The following is a 19,806-nucleotide window of genomic DNA, read 5'->3' as shown; positions in this document are numbered from 1 at the left end:
AAACCCTTAAAATTACTTTCTTGTTTATCTGCAGGCTGTTTTTTCTTCTCTGTCTCCCACTTACTCCCCCGTTCATCCAAGAGAAACACCCCTGCTGAACCTTAGCTCCAAACACTGCTTTGCAGGCAGCGCCCAGATGTCTTTGCCCAGATGTCAGGAGGAGCTAAGACAGCTGCAAATCTTCTCTGGGATTAGTCAGGGGTTGTGTCCAGCCCAGGCTGCAGTGAGGGGCAGACATTGTGTTTGACCATGGTAGCAGCCCAAGCAGCCAAAGATCACAGCTTGCAGGGCTGCAGAGCACAGCAGCACAAAGCAAGCTTAACCCTTCATCAGCTGCTCACTATTGCAGGATTGCCATTCAGTACAAAGTTTTAAAAAAAGTTGTTGGAGAAGACCTGCTCCGAATGACTCATTGCCTAAAAGGCAACAGGATAGCAAATAGCACCAAAATGGGAGCTTTCCTCCACACACCCGAACTGAAATCTGCATTTCCGGGAGGAAAGTTCAGATTTCCTCTCTGGAATTGAAATTTGTGGTTGATGAAGGCAGCATCAGTTAGAGAGACTGACTGAACTTATTTGATACTGACTACACACAGGCAATATATTGTGAAAATTTGATTTCAAATGGGGTGTATGAATTATTCCTTCTCAAGTGTTGGGGATCAGAAACACCAGAAACCCCTCTGTGTTTGATCAGCAGACATGACCTGGAATTCCTAAGCTGCTGCAGATAAAGCAAGCTAATAATCAACTCTCTTCTTGCAGTCATTCAAACATTCCTGTTTCCTCACTGGCTGTATTCAAGCTACAGTTTTGGGAGTAGTTTCACTCTACTCTTCACACAATGGATTTCATCTGGCTCTAGTTATAATGTGCTTGTGTGGAACATGCTGAAGTTTTACGAGGCCAGAGGCTGGCTGAACTCCTGGCTTCTACTCCAAACCACCCTCCGGTGAGGGCTCTGGAGGGGATCGTGTCTCCTCCCTGTCTTCTTGGTTTTCACCTGTTGCCTTTGTTTTTCCTCCTCTCCTGAGTCAGCAACCCACAAATGACCACAAGGCCTGAGACTGTCCCTCAGAATGCCCCAAAACACTGAAATCATCCCTGTCTGTAAACAAATGGTTTTGGCAAATACAAAGCTGCACCGAATGTGTCATTACCCACAGCTCTCAGATCTCCGGGCTTGTCTGTGCAAGGCAGCAAGCTGCTGAGAAATAAAGATGGTCCTGTGTTTGATCACTTGTGTTGTTTTCCAAAGTGATACTGGAAGCTCTGATAGAGATTCCATGGCATGAAACCCATCCCAGGGAGGCCAAGAGATTTGACCCATATGGTAGGATTTATTTTGCTTTCAATTTTCTATTTTAAGATTGTTCTTTCACTGGACATTCTGTACCAGAGGCCAGATAGAAAACAAAAGTCAGACACAATCAAATTAATGGAAACAATAAGTTTCACAGTACTAGAGAGGTAATGGTGGGAAAAGCAGGGAGTTATTAAACTTAATTCTGCATGCTGTCAATAGAAGGTAGCTCTACGTCAAAGCATCGACAAAAGTCTTTCTCAAAAGGTATGAAGCTAATCATGGTGTCAGATGATGGGATAGGTGTGGTGGAGCATCTAGGGAAGAAGCTCAACAGTGAAGTGGCAGGTGGAGAGTGTGCCTTGTTGGAAAGGTCAACCACAAAATGTGGCCACTTTCCCCACCATGTGTCACTAGGGCCATGTGGAGTACAGTAGCTTCTGGTGTCAGAGTCCCAGGGCACGAGAGGGGGAGCAATGAGAGTAAGTGAAGACCCAGGCCTGACTGAGAGGGAGAGAGGGGCAGATTCATGTGTGTGTAAGTGTCATACTCAGTGCATGAGCCATGAGAGATGTGTACCTTGTCCTGACAAGATAAAATTAATCCCTGGTACCAACCATGGAGGAGTTTTCTAAGTGCAATTAGTAAAATTTCTGTCAGGTCCTCCAGGAAACGGGCTCTGTGAAGACCTAAGCCTTGGCATCCAGCCATCCTGTTTGCTCTCACTGTGTTCCTGATATGTGAAAGGTCTTCCTGATATGCTCCAGGGACCAGTTATAGCAGGGATCACATTTCTACTTGTACCTCACCAAGTCTCCACCATGGAGTCAGTGACAGGAGGAGTCTGTATGAGCTTGATGCCCTAGTTATGGAATGAATTTCCTGAGGCTGGCAAGAATCTCCTCACCTTCAGGATCACCACTGAAAAATTTTTGTCTTTGGAAGAACCTCAGGTTGTTCTTCCTGAAATCAGATGAAGGAAGGAGGAGGATTGGAATGATAAAACAAACAGATAGAATGAAGAAGAACAGAAGATGCCTAATGACTAGATCTGAAGCCCTCCACAGGAACTGCTGTTAAGCCAATACTGAAGACAGAGTTACCTCCATGAAGCCAGAGTTACCACCATTTATGTTGCTCACTGAGTGAGCAACTAAGCCATCAAGTACCTGTGAGTCTGGTTTTGGGGCAACCTTCATGTTAAGGAAAAGCAAGCTGTATTCAGCATTTTAGAGATTACTCAAAGATTCCCATCCCAGAGTATGGCTATGTCTCACCTTTTTGTGCCTGAATCACACCCTCTATCCTTTTCCTCAGCCCTTATGGCATGTCAGATAATGGGTGCTGGGAAGATAAAGTGATCCAGGGTACTTCCTAGAAAGGCTCTGCCATGAACTGCTGCAAGATTCGTAGATTAGGAAACGTAAAGGCTAGGAAATGAGGTTTCAGGTCTTTTTTTGGGGGGTTGCTGAACTCAGTCTCTTCCACATATTGCTAGGAATTCCTCTGGGGATCCGTAAGGCCTAACCTATTTGGGATGTACTTGGATATTGGAACAATCGAAGACACAGATAGGTATACTGTAGGAAGTCTTATGACAGGCCAGAACTGGTGAACAATTGCTCAGCATCCTCACAGATATGCTGACCCTGTACAACCATCCCATAACAGGTAGTTGTCTCTAGAAAGTGAGAGGAGCAGTAGGATGGGGTTTGTAATTATCGATATTCAATATGGTTCAGTCCCCTTTAAGACACTGAAATCAGAGCCGGTTATTTCTGAAGCACTCGGTAGCTGCTGCTGTGACACACATGGCTGGATTTTCCATGGGAAGCAGGGTCAAACGTTTAAAGAAGTCTGCAAATGTGCCCAGTTATTCTAGTGCCTACATGGGAATAAAACTCTCGAAAATCCTTTGCAAAGTGCAAGACCCATCTGCACTGGAAGCAGAGCTTGTGCACGCACATGTGTGCAAGGCAGAGGAGGAGGGAAGGACCTTCTCCCCTGGACTTTCTAACATAACCTTTATCGTTAGGATGGAGAGAGCGCATTGTCGACCCAAGGTCATATTTCAATGCCTACAGGGAGTCTAAAACCCCAGTTATCTGGCTGGAGGCCAGAGGCTGGAGGTGTTTCTCTCACAGATGTGTCTCACTGCTTCTGAAAACTCCTCCTTAAGCTCGATGTACACAGAGGCTTTGCTGATGGGTGATTCGGGAGCACTCGGGTGAGCCCACACCCTGTTCTGTTGACAAAGACAGCATAAACGAAACCTAAGCCAGAAGCAGGCGGAGCGATTGGTCTCTTTTGGGAGAGCTTAGATGAGCAACAGCACATCTCTGTAAAGAAAGGGAAATGGAACCTGACATGAACCACGACCACCGGGGCAGAGTAGGAACAGGACAGGAGAAGAAAGAGGGAAAGGACATACCGTACTCTCCTCTCCTGGTGCACAGAGAGACTCTGATGTGGAGGAGAGGACAGGGCAGGAAAGAGCAGAGGATGCCCCTGAAGACTCTTCCTATATAAATGCATGCTAGACAAGTGCTGGAAGCTGGAGTCACCTGCTGTTGTCTCTTGTCCCAGATCTGGGACTGCAGCTCTGCCCATGTCTCTCCATTCCTCTGGGAGTTTCCATCCTTCCCCTTCTTCCTACTCTTCCTCCATGGTTTTGTCCGCCAGCCTGCAGCCGAGCTTGGCTGCAAGGCAAGGGTGATGGGGTGTGTGTGAGCTATGAGGGGCTCTGCTCTCGCTTGTTTGCTCAGGGGTAGAGGCAGAGGCATCCCTGCCCTATCCCGTCCCCGCGCAGGGATAGGGCTGGAGCAATGGGGTGACCTCGTGGGAGTCTTTGGGGCATTTGCAGTTGGCTTCTCCCCCTTGCCAGAGCCCAGCTGTGCACAGAAGGTACAGTGCCGTGGGGGGTTGGGGGCGCAGACCTGGGAGTCACTGTGTGTCAGCTCTGGGGAGCATTCGATGTGCAGCTCGGATGCTGGGTATTAAACAGAAGGGGACAACGAATGTGTGGTGACTGGTGACAGGCAGGTGGGCAGACACTGATTTTAAGAGAATCTCAGCCCCAGAGCTCTGCAGGGAAACTCCTTGAAGATCCCGTACCCAAACCTGACCTGTGCTCACCTAACCAGGTCACAAAACTGACCCTTGCTCATGGGCGGTGAATCACAGCAGCAACTGTTTTCTCCAAGCTTCAGCTCTTGCCTTCCTTGCCTTTTGATAGCAAATCAAACATCCTGATACCCAAATGTGCATTTCTAACCTGGCAGTTACTTTTATCCCCTCCTCGATGAGTCTCCTAGAGGGTCTTTGATCATCCTCCAATAAGCGGGCTTGTGAACAGGAGCAAGGGGCACAGAGGTCTGAAGCGGATGTTTCCCATGAAGTGAGTCACAAGAGGGGCTGGATTTCAGCCAGGAGAGGCGGCAGGGCGAGGCGCACGTACGATGGCCCCTCTCACCGAGGCTGAGGTGAGCCGAGTTTCTGAGAAGCAGCTGCTGGAGCACGGACACAGTGCAAACCTCTTCCATCACAGGACCTTTCTTCCTTTGCTTTACTCTGGAACTGTGGAAAGAGCTAAACAGTCACTCTGCTCTCCCTTTCCTTTCTGCACAATTGCTATTACTGGCACAGACCTTGTTCTTCACTTCCATTTTTCCACCTTTGTGTCAGGCCATGGGAAAGTTCAGTCTCACGCTGGGAAACACACGAGGGTGACGCTGCTGGGACATGGCAGGGCTTGGACAGCCCTCAGGCTGCTTAGGGACAAGGGCCATTCACTGGAGCTACTGACATGCCGAGAAAAGGTGTGTCTGATCCACTGCCCGGCTCCTCTGCCCGTACACGCGGGTGAGGCTGGTATGCAGCACTGTGTGTTCTCGGTGGCTGCTTTCAGGAAACCCGGGTGGTCACGCATGTTTTCACCGATACGAATCTTACCACGCCCACGCGGAGAGTGCTGCCCGGTGTTAAAGAGGAGCGGGGCTGTGACTCCTCGCTCTCAATGTAAGGCACTTCGTCAGTGCCTTGGTTTCCCCAGCTCTAAAATGGGATTAGTAATACATCATTGAGATTATGTGCTTCTCAGGTGTGGGATTTCACAGGCAGCTATAAAACAACATTTATTGTACTGAAGAGAAGTTGCAGAGTTCTTTGAAAGTCTGACAAGACTGTACTGAAATATGTATTTTATTATTTATTGCATTGGAGTGATTGAAAAAACTGTTTTAAAGGCGTGTATGCAAGCATCGTACCTGTGTATAGTATCTGTACAAACACACACACAGGGTTTTTACTTACCAATCCTTTAAGATCATATCTACTAGGAAATGCCTTTGGTTTCCTGTTTTCTTTTAAACATAAACATACGTACTGCCTGCTTGAAAAGTCATAGGTTGTTCAGAAGTCTTACTGTTTTCCTTGGAGTTACCAAGCTATCTGCAAGCTAAACCCTAGGGTTTGGTGACCAAATGGGCATGGCTGGAGCGGTACATCACAGCTGACAGGCACTGCTCCGTAATTCATGTCTGTATGCGTCTCATGTCCAGAGAGCACTGCTCTGGAAATGAAGACACTTAAAGGCCATGGACGGTTGTGTATGAATCAGGAAAACGGAGGGGGTACAACTGGGAGGGAGGAGCGGGAAGGGTTGGGCAGACAGCCCGTGGTTTTGTAGACAGACGGATGAAAACCAGCTATGATCCTCCCAAGAGTGGCTGTAGTTTCTATCACTCTGCAATATAATGACTCACCTTTAACAGGGAGCACAGACCACCTTGTGTTAATGAGTAATGAAAGCAATCGACCCGTGGTGCCTTCGTCTCTTAGCTGGGAGTGTGTGTAGGCAAGGTGATAAGGCTGTTACGTTAGCGAAATTATGCGGCATTGATACCATGCAGTTCAAGAACCTTCCAAGGCCAAGCTGTAATAATTAAGTATTAGGATACCCTAATGCTTTTGTTAGTGTCAAAGTACTGTAAATGTTAAGTTAGCTAAGAGAATAAAATTCAGTTAGCATATATAGTACAGCCTACAAATCCATTTGAAAGCTACACTAAGTCATGTCAGCCAGATTTTAGGCTATACAAAGACATCTTGGGAGGTTATTTTGGGAGAGCTGTTTTCTGAAGCTGAGGGGACATCTGTCATGCTAAGCTACAGAAGCAAAGTATGATGAGAAACTGCTACAGACTTTGCTTCACGAAGATGCTGACTTGTTTTACATAAAGTGTATTAAATATGTCCCTTGCCAGTTTCTACTGAATAAGATTATTGTGTTCTTTCTAGTAACTCCAGCGGTTCCCATGGGACTCTTTGGAGACATGGACCAAAAGAAGGACTGGATATTGGACTGATCTCTCTGTTAGGTGAAAATGAAGACTATCTTCATTTTATTGCACGCTCTGGAGCAGTCTTACACCAGGGAAAACTGGAGCATCCTGACCTGCTTTGTCACTGTGGCCAGGATGCTCCTGAGCCCTAAGCTAGATGCAAACGGCTGGTGTGAAGCCACTTCCCGTCCCCCAGTGACTCATGGCCAGGGAAGCGCTGGCATCCTGCTCTAGGAAGGGTCACTGGCATGCCCTGCCCTGCCCTGCAGGGAGAGTGAACACAGGGAGGTGGGTGGAGCTGCGACAGCAACGTGAATTGCTGGACCTATGGAACATAAACAAGACTTTGCTAGGACTGCCGTGGCAGCTGTTGAGAGATGGAGCAAAGCACAGGCAGTGCTGGCACCTGGACACCCTCCTTCATCCCTTAGTGGAGTTTAGTCCGGCTGACATTTGAGGACATCTGAAGCGCTAAGCTGGAAGGCCAGAATATGATGTACTCATTAGAAAAGCTTAGAAACACCACTCTGGCTATTACTGTGGCCCTATAGTTCACCTGGAAGTTCTGAACTTTCTATCTCAGTCATGCTTATATTGGGCACACTTTCACCGTGCACCAAATTAGGAGTAATGGCCCCATTGTCCCTATTTGGGCTTATCCTCTCCGGAAAACATTTGTATTTGGGTGCAGGACAGAATGAGAAGGCAGTGAGATCCATGTGGCTATAATACATTTCCTGGCTAATCCTCTGGTACTGTAAAACCTTGCTCTTGCCACCTCTAAGCACTTAATTCTCTTTGTGGAAGGCTCTTTCACATTTTCCAGGCCTTTTCTGAGCTCACCATATCACTTCTTCTGATTTACTACTAATAACAATTGGCTAGGATACCTTGTTTTGAAAACACAAGTTAATTAACACAGTGCAAGACAATCACATGAAGATGATGTGTATTGTTAGTACCCGTCTCATATCAATGCCATCTATAGATATGTGGCTGATAAAAGTCATTATGCTTTATGGGACCTGCACGGCCAATGCCCAGTCCCTGTGGGTCAGAACTGTTGGAAACACAACCCTTCCCTTGTCACAGAAAGCCATGAAGTGAAGATCATGGGTGTTTTTGCCTTGTATAGACACTTGGATGCCAGAAAACTCAGCAGAAAGCATCATACCTGCATAACCATATCAATACATGCATCTGGCAGAGAAGGAAGAAGAAAAGTTCCTCACTTCTCAGCTTCTAAGAATGGAATTAGAAAACAGAGAGCAGAAAAGCTAAAGCAGCAGAGGGTTCTGTAGACCCTGGCTTTTTGACCTGGGACATTTGCTCTCTACCTAGTGCTTCCCAAAGCACATGCTGAGGACGTCTTCTACAGCATGACTTCTGAGGAAAAGAGTGATTTGGGATCAAGGCAAAAGATTGTTAACTCTGACAGTAAAACTGCGTCATGAGGCTATGACAGGAATTATGTGGGTTATATATCGTAAGAATAATAAACTTTTTACAGCTATTGTATTTGGAGGGAGATCTCGAAGAGAAAGCTTTGAACAGTTCTGTAAAAGTACCCCTGAGCTCCATCTGGAGGTGACAGCTGAGATGACAGACACCATCAGTTTGGAAAAGCAGATTGAAAGCAGAGCAGAAAGTGGAGCAAGAATCTGCTTCTCAGGCCTGTGTTGAAGGCTTGCCCACTAAAAGCAGGTCTCCCATCTTTTATGACTTCTCTTTTAAAAAATAAAGATCACTGAGGATGTAATGGTTTCTGTGCATTTGTACCTTTGGGATGTGAGGAATGTCTAGGCCTGCTCCTGGAAGATGCCCTGGAGCCCTGCAGGGTTTCTTGGCGCTGTGTGAGAGGTGGCACTGAGTGAGAAGCCTCCTTACAGAGGCTCTGTCCTTCTGTCCCTGGCAGCCTGCATGACCCCTGCTCACACAGGGGGTCCTGCAGGAAAACAGGAAGGTTGCAATGACAGTAAGTGAGCAGGTAAAATCCAAACAAACAAACTCCCACCATCTGGCACTGGCTTCAGAAGTTCAAGATTCCCACAAGTCCAGGGCATAAGAAGTATCTAGGTTTGGCTTAAATAAAGAATAGAATCATAGAATCGTAGAATAGTTTGGGTTGGAAGGGACCTAGGCCATCTAGTCCAACCCCTCTGCGGGGAGCAGGGACATCTCCAACCAGATCAGGTTGCTCAGAGCCCCGTCCAACCTGGTCTTGAATGTTCCCAGGGATGGGGCATCCAACACCTCTCTGGGCAACCTGTGCCCGTGTTACAGAGCTCCATATCTGAGCTGGGATGGTTGTTGGTGTTGGCTCTGAAGGCCCGTGGCTGATACCTTTTCCTTCCCAGTGACCTTTCTGTGTTGAACTAGATCATCAGTCCATCAGAGACCAACAGGGTAGCCAAAGGGCCTGGGATCTACACCAGTACATTTTATAGTTGCTCAATGCTAAGGTATGAACCAATGTGCAGGAATAAAAATGTGTGTGCATGAGAGCTCTTCTTTGTATCCTTTAGCAGTGCTCAAAACTTCTGCCCTGAAGAACAAGTTTTGATTTTTTTTTAATCCCTACTTATCTAATCCCTGTTGCCAAACCCTGCAATGATACCTGTTTTCCTTGCAAGTCCGGGACTCCAGTTACCTGCACAGCCCAGTTTCTCTTCAGCCAGGCATGACAAGAGCTTTAACTGTGCGGGGCGGATTGGCTGCGGCAGCTCCCGTGGGTGCTTTCGCCCTCCTCCCATCCCCGTTGCAGGTGGGTGTTGCTCCTGCGGCCATCACTAACGAATGGCATCTGCAGAAGTGAGAAGTTCCCGCTGTTCATGGCCACTGGAAGAGGGCAGCGGTGACCTGGGGCACTGAGGCTCTGCCTCCATCCCAGATTTAAGAACAAGGGCTGGGCATTGTTTTTCTCACCCTTCTGGATGTGCTGATCACCTGCTGGCATGAGGTTTTTCCTCCAGTATGTGGGTTGTTTTTTTGCTTTTTTCTCTACTGGGTTTTTGATAATATCTACCTGGACAGACTGCTGGATGGTGAATGCTGACGATTCCCTGGAGGTAAGATCGGGGTGAGGAGAGCCTAATCACCAGAAGAAATGTGTCCTAGAGAGAGTTTTGTTCCCGTTATCACTGCTCGACTCTCATGTACTTTTTCCCTGTTATGCTGGATGAAAGTGGATGAAAATGAAAGAGGCAAAACCAGAGGAAAAGTGGTATTTTGTGTAATTCTCCCTGCCAGACTTTGTTATCCCGACTCTACTCTCACTTAGTAAATTCAGGAGAGCTCTACAAGCTCGAGGTTTAAATGTGTATAAACTAGAGTACAGTTACCTTGTACCTCCAGCCCACATGGATATTTTGGAGATGTTTCTAATCTTGTAGGTCAGACTTCTTGGTGGAAAAGTCCAGCATGTACATCTGCGCTTTTAAAGTATTTTTTCTTAACACCCATTAAGCTATTAGACTCGCAGAAATTTATGGCAAGGGTGGGGACTAACATCAGATCCAGCACTCAAAAATACCTTGAACTTGTGCGGGCATTGGCCCTCTCATGTTAGAGAAAAGTATTGGCAGAAGTAAACTGCAAAGAAGAAGGGAGCAGAATGCTCCACCTGAGAGGTGGTTGTAGATGCTGAGGTGGCAATAGATCCAGTGCTGTGAGGTTGCTGATGGTCGGCGTATCTGCCCAGTGATCCTCTTTGCAGGGAAACCAGTGTGTACACACTGATGCTGGCTGGGATATCGCTCTTCGTTTATCATCTTAACTTAGGAGATATTTTAGATTCATTTCAGGAAGCTGGGAATTGCCTGGAGTCAGCTGAAGGTATCAGTACACTCAGAAAAGCCAAATGGATCCCAGGTTTTGCCATCATTTCCAAGAAAGACAGAAGAGGGAAACTGAGAAAAATGAGTCCAGGAAAGATCCAGCCCGTTGCCCTGAGGCTGTGTAACCTTGTCTTCTTGGCACAAAGGCACCTGTACTGGGCTGTCGCAAAGTGCTCCATTAACACCCAGTTTGGTTATTAGCAGCCACTACTCTCACATTCCTGCTCTGAGTGTGAATACTAAATAATGGAGAAAAATGCCCCCAGCCTTAATACCTGACCGGCAGATCTCCTTAATGGCCCTAATGACCCACTGCTTCTCTAAACAGGGGAACACAGGTAAACCATCCACGGCCAGGAGGGCCTGGAGTCCAGAGTGACTCCTGTTTTCAGCTGGAAAAAGGGTAATTCAGGCAAGCCTGACTTGAGGAGAGAGGAACTCCAGTCCTCTAGTACAGAAAGTCGCCTGGCCCCCAGCATCTGGGGAGGATGAAGACCTTGCTGTGGTCCCACCAGAGAGGAGCAGCCCAGGAGAAAGAGGCCAGGGAGCACTGGGAGCAGCCGCCTCTGCAGTGGGCCAGTGCTCAGCTCTCACAGCACCTTGCCTTCCCTTCCGAAACAACTGGGTTACGGCAACTCAGAGAGTGGTTTAAACTGGTGCTCTCCGTGTGAGCAGAAAGACCAGCCTGCGTCAATTTTTGCAGTAGTTTATGCTGGAAAAAGCCGTATTTTGCTTCCCAACAAGCACTGTATTGTATACACAGTCCCTCCCTGTTGCAGGTGGATTAAAAATATTACCACTACTGTTAAATGCTGCCTGTTTTACTCTCGTGCTGGGCTTGTAATCATTTTATATTGGCACCTTTTTAGTGCAATAAAACACTCTGACTAACAGCGCTCACATGTTTGTCTTCTGCGCTTTCCCCAGGAGGCAAAGTGTGTGCTTGTTCTGTAATTTTTTTATATTAGAATTATTTTAATACTAATTACACATTATGCATAGGATATAATTATATATATTATGGTTGTTACGCAATTTATATTTTACATGCATACTTGTGTTAGGGAAAGCAGATTGTGGCAATGTGTTTCGTAATTAAAGTGGGAGATGAGGAGTTTGGCGGTGATGCTTACTTAGCTCCTGGGGGAGCCCTTGGCTGGATCCAGAGAAGCTGGAGCAGATTTGCTATGAGGGGTAGAAGAGGGGGTGGGTAATTAGTACTACCAACATGGTGCATGGATCTGGCCGTGGGATGGAGAAAACTGTGCCCCCTCCATGCCCACATGGCGCCCCAGCCAGCCCTGACTCACAGCAGCCAGCTCCTGTGTGCCTGAGGGTCTGTGCTGCCTGCACAGGGGCAGATGCCCAAGGGTAGCGTGGGAGCAGATTAACAACCAAAAGGACAAACAGTTCACAAAGCAGAGGGGAGCAAGGAATGGCCACGCAGGTTAAGAGGCAGATAACAGAAACCCAAACAGCTCAGCAGTGGCTCAGGCCAGCCACGAGTCCCCGCTCCGACATCTGTTCCCATCGCTTCCGCACAGGCGATGAGACATTTATCCCTGGCCGTGCACGTGCTGCACCAAGATTGGCTGATCCTTGGTTTTGCCTGTGCTCAGTGCTAGCAGGAGTAGGAGACAACTGGAGCATCCCAACAAATACAAAACATTTATCAAGGCTTTTCCTTGTCTGGGAAAGCAGTTGTTTCACAAGCTAGACCACGATCACAAATGTTGCACCTTAAGACCTCTGTTTTGCTTGGAGGCTAAAAAAGCCTGGAACCCTGTTAGTCTTTTTAGAAATAATTTAGATGAAGATGCTGCTTATAAGATTTATAAAACAATACTAATGCAAGCAAGTGAGGAAGTAACTGAGAGTGCTAGCCGAATCCAGAGTAGTATAAATGAGCCTGTGGTGGTTTGGGAGGAAGATGAAATGGTGTAAACACAAGTGGAACAAAATGTAATTTAATAAAAACATGTTAATTTCAAGTACAGCCTGAACGATGGTGAGTTAAGACAGAACAGGAGCTGCAGCTGAATTAAGAGGGCCACAATACAAACTTACATCTAATATAAACATGGCAAATTGTTTTACATGACACTGTTCTCTTGAAAAACACAGAATCAATGAAACCAGTTTTTCCCAGCACTGCTTTCCATTTTTTTTGTTTTATTTTTTATTAAACCTGCCCCCAAATTCTCAGAAATTGTAAGTAGTTTTCATCTTCATGAAAAAAAAATGTGTAGATTGTTTTCATTCAAATAGAAATAGTATATTTTTTGCCAGTCTGAAGTAGCAAGTCATTTTTGCTCATCTTTTATCCACAGTGCGGTATCACAGAGAAGGTGTACAGTTTGGCTTGGGCAGTGTATTGCGGAGAAAATATTGCAGTTGGCTATGCAGTTCAGTACATCCCAAATGAGACTTTATTAAGTGGCTGAGATGATAGGTTATTATCCACTTTGTGATTTACACAGTGCAAGAAAAATGAATGTATGGCGTCATCCAAGCAAGCCCAGTCCCCTTCACCTGCATGAAACCCATTTCTCGGGAGAGTTTCTCTTTCCATTGGCAGCAGCAGCGGGGCAGGCTGGAGCCCAAAGCTGCACCAGCATTAACTCCGCTCCTTGTATGAGCAATTCCAGGAATGTTTTAGAGGTGCTTGTTGCCATATTTGCATTGATAATGAACATACCTCCCATATTAAAGTGATTTATGGAAGGCTGGGCTGGGAATGGTGTCTACGGCTTCAGGACAGCGGAGATGATTAGCTGTGATGCTACTGCAATGCCTGCCAGAGTCTGGATGTCTCAGCGATGAGTGTGGCTCAGATATGCGTGGCCCTGTAGACAGCAGTGCAGCAGGAGCCCCAGGGCCCAGATCGGGGCCAGCTGCCTCTCATTTTCCAGCCAGCGTTTACAGCTGAGTCATTTTGGGGCAGCCTTCCACACGCATCTGGAGAGGGCCTCACATCCACACCTCTGCTCTGCAAAGCACTCCTTTACTCCACCGCAGGCACCTCCCATTGCGGGCGCCCAGCTCCTGGTGCAACGCCTGCCCTGCCAGTCACACTCCCCTCTGAGCTGCTCCTGCTCGGCAGCAGGATGATGTAAGGGGAGCACAGACAGCAAAGTCTCAGGTCATCTGGTCCATAGCCCTGCCCAGCTCAGCCTAGACAAACGTTTGTCAAGGAGTGATTGAACCTGCTCTTAGAACTCTCCTGTCAGCCACTCCCCAGCAACTCCCAGAAATTTCCTTCAGAACTTTTATGCTTACCAACAGGAAAGCTTTTTTCCCTAGCATCTAGTCTGAATTTCTTTTGCTCTAATTAAAAACCATTAGCAGGAACACGAAAAAAAAAACCACTGTCCTTTTTCTCCATCCTGTCACTTTCTTTCTTCTTCAGGCTAAACAGCTCCCATTTGCCATCGATGTAACTGGACCAGGATTTCTGTTGAAGGGTCTAGCTGACCATCCACTGTGTTGGTGGGTATATTAACTTACAGTCTTCTTTCTCTTCTTTCTCTTCTCAACCCACAGGTGAGTACAAAATGCCGTGGCCTGTGGTGGGAATGTGTTACAAACGTTTTTGACGGGATCCAAACTTGCGATGAGTACGACTCCATCTTCGCCGAGCACCCTGGTATGTAATAGTCACAAGTGTTTCTACAAGTGATGGGGATGCCTGAGTGTAGACAAAAAGAGCATCTGTTCTGCTCAGTGACAGGTGATTTGGTGCACATACATATTAGAGCCATGTTTCTTTTCTCAGTGAGGTGTTACTCCCAGGGGAAGCTGGAGAAAGCTTCACTGCAGGAAAAAAACATTCCCATGGGATCTGACCCCATTACCCACCTGCATTTCCATTCCTTGTGCACTAGAATAATCTGCTTTTGTCCTGCAGTGAAGCTGGTGCTGACCAGAGCCATGATGATCACAGCAGATATCCTGGCAGGACTTGGATTTCTCTTCCTTGTCCTGGGACTGGATTGTGTGAAATTCCTTCCCGATGAGCCGCTCATCAAGCTGCGCATCTGCCTGGTGTCTGGAGTAATGTTGCTCATTGCAGGTATTTCCCCGCTGGTCCTCATCCTGCAGGACAGCCTTTAGCAAAGGGGAGAAGATTTAAAGCCTTCTCTTTTTCTGGTGAGAGGAGTTGATGATTTTCTAGAGAGTAAACATGGGGGAAGGATCTTTATTTGCTTTATTTGTGCAATATAACTTCCTCTGTTCACTGCCAGCCCCCAGCCCCTCAGCACATAGCTGAGTTGAGCTGCTTTAATTTTGTGTATTGACCGGGTGAGTTGGCTCCGAGTTGACTGACTTCCATTTACTGCTGTTTTACTGTGAAGAAGTCAGTGTTGTTGCTAAGGCAAAGAGACTTAATTGCTGAAGGGCTAAAAAGTCCCCGCATCCTGGTTTGGTTCCTGGCTCTGCTACAGATTGTGTGACCTTGGGCAAATCACTTAGCCCGAAATCTCTGCAGCCAATCTCTAATAAAATGATAACAACACATCTGCCCCTCCTAGGTGATAAATGCCCGACTGACTGATGTGCTTTGCTGTTATAGCCAGTGGGAGAATTTTACATGCAACAATAAACAGCCAACTAGGTACCGAGTAATTTCATTTGACTTCATGCCAATATTGAACATCTACCTCTGCTTCAGCATAAGCAGATTTAACATATAACTCACCCCAGCCACTGGGAGCACATGTAAAACACTTTGAGAGATTCTTTTAAACAGCCAGGGTGAATCCACCAAAATGGTAGACCTGAGACTGCACAGGGGCCAAACCTGCCGTTCGAGGAAGGTCTTCCCATCCTAAAGTCTGACCCAGCAGACAACGGGCTATAGCTCCAGATTTTATGTTTGTGATCTGCTCGTAGTCCATCTGGGAGCTCTGTGTGGCACCTCCCTCCTCTCCTGCAGGTCTCCCAGGCATTACCGGCTCGCTGTGGTACGCCGTTGATGTCTACGTGGAGCGGTCCTCTTTGGTCTTCCACAATGTGTTTCTGGGCATCCAGTACAAGTTTGGCTGGTCGTGCTGGCTCGGCATGGCGGGGTCACTTGGCTGTTTCTTATCCGGGGCCCTGCTCACCTGCTGCATGTATGTCTTCAGAGGTGAGGAAACGTGGCAGGGCTGAAACACAATTCAGAGATAGAGTCATCGTTCGGGACATTCTGCAGGCACACAGGGTGGGGAAAGTCCCTCAGGGACATCCTTCAAAATGTTTGCTCATCCCCAGTAGCAATATCTTCAGCTGTAAAATGGGAATAGTGTTATTTCAGCAGCTCTAGGAAGCACATAAAGGTCTTCAGATGGGAGCTGATGTGTAAGTGTGACATAAAATTTGTTATTATGTCATATCTTAGAGTGCTGCTTTCTCTACATGTCGAGGCTTTGGAGCCGCAAGTCATCAAGAACTCATTAGCAGATCCTATTTCTCTCCCTCTGCCTCACAGAGACCGGCTCTGGAAGACTCCACTCTGCTTACTCCTTGAGGAAAGGCTATTCCTCAGCTGGGACAATCGTCACAAATGTGCATTTGCCGTCCGTGCAAACAGCTACTGCCAAAATGTATGCAGTGGACACAAGAGTGTGAGGAGGAGGTAAGTGCTCCAGAAAGAGCTGTACTTTTATTTGTAGTGGATTGCACAGAGACCCAAGCTCCTGTGGTTGTGGTACAGACACAAAGTTAAATTCAAGGATGTACTGTATGCTACTACGTTTGCATGATGAGAGCTTCAAAAAAACCTTCCTCCAGACAAGTAATCTCAGAGAAGATCTTGCTCTAGGGAATCCTGTTGTCTTGAGTGCTGAGGCCACTTGCATAAGCATGGACTGAAATAACCAACACAAACTCTTCCAGCATTTGGCTCAACACAATCGGTACGAGTAAGATAAATCAGCCGCTCCTGGATCAGACCCCAGTGTTCCGGATAAAAATCCCCAGACTGTAAGATGGATCTGTTCCGTGTCTGGCAAGGTGTTAACAGAATATACAAAGCAGAAAATACTGGCCAAAAGTGGAACTGATCATCTGGTCAGGATCTGGACCCTGTGCGCCCAGCATGGGGGTCTGCTCCTCTTGAAGGCAGCTGGAGAGCTCAGCAGAAGATAAAGAGCTGTGTTAAATGCCTGGCTCTCCCTTTGGCCCATGAACCTCTACGCTGAGGAAACACTGCAAATTCACGTGCATTCTCCCCTGCAAAATACCGTCCTTCTCAGTAAGTGTTAAAATGTACATTACAGATGCTCTAGACTCACTGGAATCTGGAAATTGCAAGCTTCCCTCTGCTTAGTAAAAATTTTGCCTGAACAAAGATGAAATGAGTGAACATTCAAGATTTGACTGTGTACATGACAATATGTCTGTACCAGCTAGAAACTAAGATAAGCAATAGTAAAATCTATTGGACCTTTCTATCAAAAGATATTTAAATCCAGTTCAGGACTGCTGTCCCCTGTGGCAATCCAGGCTGCCATAGGCTGGATGAGGCTAGAGCATCAGCCATGTCTTCACTAGGGTGTGTGAAAAAAAACCCCGTCTAGTTTAACATGTTCCCTAAGGATGTATGCAAAATTCTTAAATGCCTTTAATGGAAAGAGAAGCTGAGACACAGTTTTCTTAGAGTGGGTAGGAACTGCCCGGATCCAGTCCTTTCTACCATGGGCACCACATCATATGGTTATGGGCACCAGGGGTTGAGAAAAGGCTCTCAGCACAGAGATACACCTGCTCAGCGGCAGGGGAGAAACAAGAGAGGAGTCTCAGGAGGGTGTGCACAGCCATGGGTACTGAGGCACCACCAGAGATAGGCTTCCTGCACTGGCTGCTTGGTGGGGAGACTGGGTGGAGAAGCTCCCTTTCTCCCCCCAGGTAATATGAAGTGAAGCCTTATGTTAAAAGGGCCACAGGGAGATGGGATGGCTGTGGATGGAGTGGGCTGCATCCCAAAGAGCACCTCTGATAGCTCCTACGATGGAAGATGAGGGACTGAGTCCTCTCTCAGGTTGTCCTGGAAGCAGCGTCTTGTGCTGCAGCACTGAACTGACCAGCAACATTAAAACATAACCCAGTCCTGACATGGCTTCTAATCAAATAACATGCAGGCCCTGGGACAGATGAGACAACAGCAGGTCCATATGGCTTTGCTGCACACTTAAGCACCTCTGCAAGGCTCAGACCACAATGCAACCGTCTCAGCAAGAGCCCTCGTGGCAGCACCGCTGCCCCTCCAAGGGAGGCTTCCTGCCTGCAGGGTTCATGCTGCACTGGTTGGCAGATGTTTATGTTAGCCAGACTGAAAGCAACTTATTGCCAACCGATGAGATATATTGAACAGATGTAAACACAGTAGGAGAAGTGAGGGAGACTTTTTTACAAAGTCCTGAGACACAAGGAGTACAAGAGTTATGAGCAATGTGACGCATTCAAGGAATATACCAGGAATGCACAAAGAAATCTGCAGATGATAGGAATTTCTGCCTGTTATTGCAGGAAGCTGCATCCAGAACTTTTTTTTTTTTAAAAAAAATAACAAACTTTTTCACAGTCATGTCAGAAACATGTATTTTCTGTGAGGCTTTTGGGGCAGAAGAGCTGTCGCTGGTGCACTGCGCCAGGGCAGGGAGGGTCTGGGGACGTTTTTGGGTCTGGTTCCTCGGCTATGCCCCTGCTCTCCTGTCCTTCAGGGATACACAAGAGGGAGAGGGAGGGTGAACGCACTGCAGAGGCAGAGCTGTGCTGAGTGCCTGCTCCAACGTCTGTGTCCGCACTCCTTCCCAGAGAGACAAATGGTCCCTCAACCTCTCCAAGGGAGGAGAGATGCTGCAATGCTGTGGGCTGCCCCAGCCTGACTCACCCAGTGCAGAAATGTCCCTTGAGAGGAGGCACTGAGTGAAGACATCATCACTTGGATCAAAATCTTGAATCAAATCCTTCCCAGACTACGCAGCCAGCACATTAGCCCTCCCCACTAACACTCAGGAACATCCACCAGCACCTTGTTGCTGTTTTCTGTAGCTTTTTCTGAGACATGAAGATTATCTCTTGCTGGGAAGATTTATTTCTTGTTTAGCAGGGGAGAAATAGTCTGGGATCATCTGCTAATTTGGGTGTAATTGTAGATCTCAGAGCATTGGTTTCTCCTGTTCTTTTTCTCCAGTATGCTATAGTTGAGGAGACTTCTGGGCCTTTGTCCTAACGGTCTCCAGCTTGTTTTAACGTGGTGGAAGCTGTTCGGTGACTTGCAACACATTGGTCACACCAAGCAGTGCCTCTGTGGGCACTTTGGGATTGAATATCTATGCCCTGGTGAGGGGTGAATATAAAAGACTGGTCTCATCTGTCCCTCCAGCCCTGTGCTCCTCCAGGGGGTACACAAATAGGGCACATACGTACCCCAAATACTACCTTAACTTAGGGTCCATCATCCTCAAATACACTTTGCATACAAAAAGTGTACATGCAAATATTCTTTGCATACTAAGAATGTTCCATAAACATTTGTGAGCTTTCCTCTTCTTCAGCATCTATGTAGAATAAGGGTTAATTCTTTAACCATACTCCTGTTCTAGCCATACTGAATGATAGCTTTTGAGGATCTATCTCCTGCACAAGAGGACTAGGAAAAGGTCACAACAACCCTTAGGTTTGCCAGGTTAATGTTTTGAAACAACCACTCCAATGCTGCATTGCTTTATTAGTCAAATCCTGCTGACAGTCTATCTGATGTTTTGATCAGTTGTAAATATTTAATTGTTAATTCACTCTTTGGTTTAATTCTGACTCTGATTTCATGACTGCACTATTCACTCCTTATTAGCTCATTACTGTGCCACCATGCAGATCTATTTTAGTTTGGTTGTTTATTCATCAGCAAGAAACCTCCCAGAAAGTACACAGGACTTATTTTTCCTTTCAAAATCACAACCAGCCCCTAAGGCTAAAGACGTTGCAGGTGAGCTCAGATATTAAGGTATTTCCTTAACACCTACCTACATTCCATTCAGCAGCAGCTCGCTAGGAATGACAACAGACTGACTATCCCTTCCTGATGGCTGTGGATGGCTTACCAAGACTCTCTGCTAAGTCTCAGTTTCCAGCTGAGGCCCAACATTTAATCCTTCAGTGCCAACAGCCTTTTAGCCTTCTCCAGACTTTCACTAACTTCCAAGGAGTACTTTTGTCTGCTTGGGCATCTCAGTCTCAGTGCTTCATTTCTCAGGGTATCAGCAGAGTCAGGGACTTAGCTGAGACCTGAGACTCCCCAGTTTCTTCCCTGTGGAGCCTCCTTGAACTTGGGGCTCCCC

The 19,806-nt window shown here is 46.9% G+C and overlaps 1 protein-coding gene across 1 annotated transcript; it reads left to right on the top strand.

Moving 5' to 3' along the window:
* Positions 1-9,601: 9,601 nt before the first annotated feature.
* On the top strand, positions 9,602-16,093 carry CLDN16 (claudin 16). Its single transcript, XM_010115682.1, has 5 exons — positions 9,602-9,715; positions 14,027-14,129; positions 14,391-14,555; positions 15,420-15,611; positions 15,954-16,093. Exons 1-5 carry the CDS (start codon positions 9,602-9,604, stop codon positions 16,091-16,093), a joined length of 714 nt encoding a protein of 237 aa, XP_010113984.1.
* Positions 16,094-19,806: the final 3,713 nt, after the last annotated feature.

This window comes from Chlamydotis macqueenii, chromosome 9 (genome assembly GCF_036417535.1).
Source record: "Chlamydotis macqueenii isolate bChlMac1 chromosome 9, bChlMac1.mat, whole genome shotgun sequence".
NCBI lineage: Eukaryota > Metazoa > Chordata > Aves > Otidiformes > Otididae > Chlamydotis > Chlamydotis macqueenii.
This window is presented reverse-complemented; position numbering and strand designations above follow the sequence as displayed.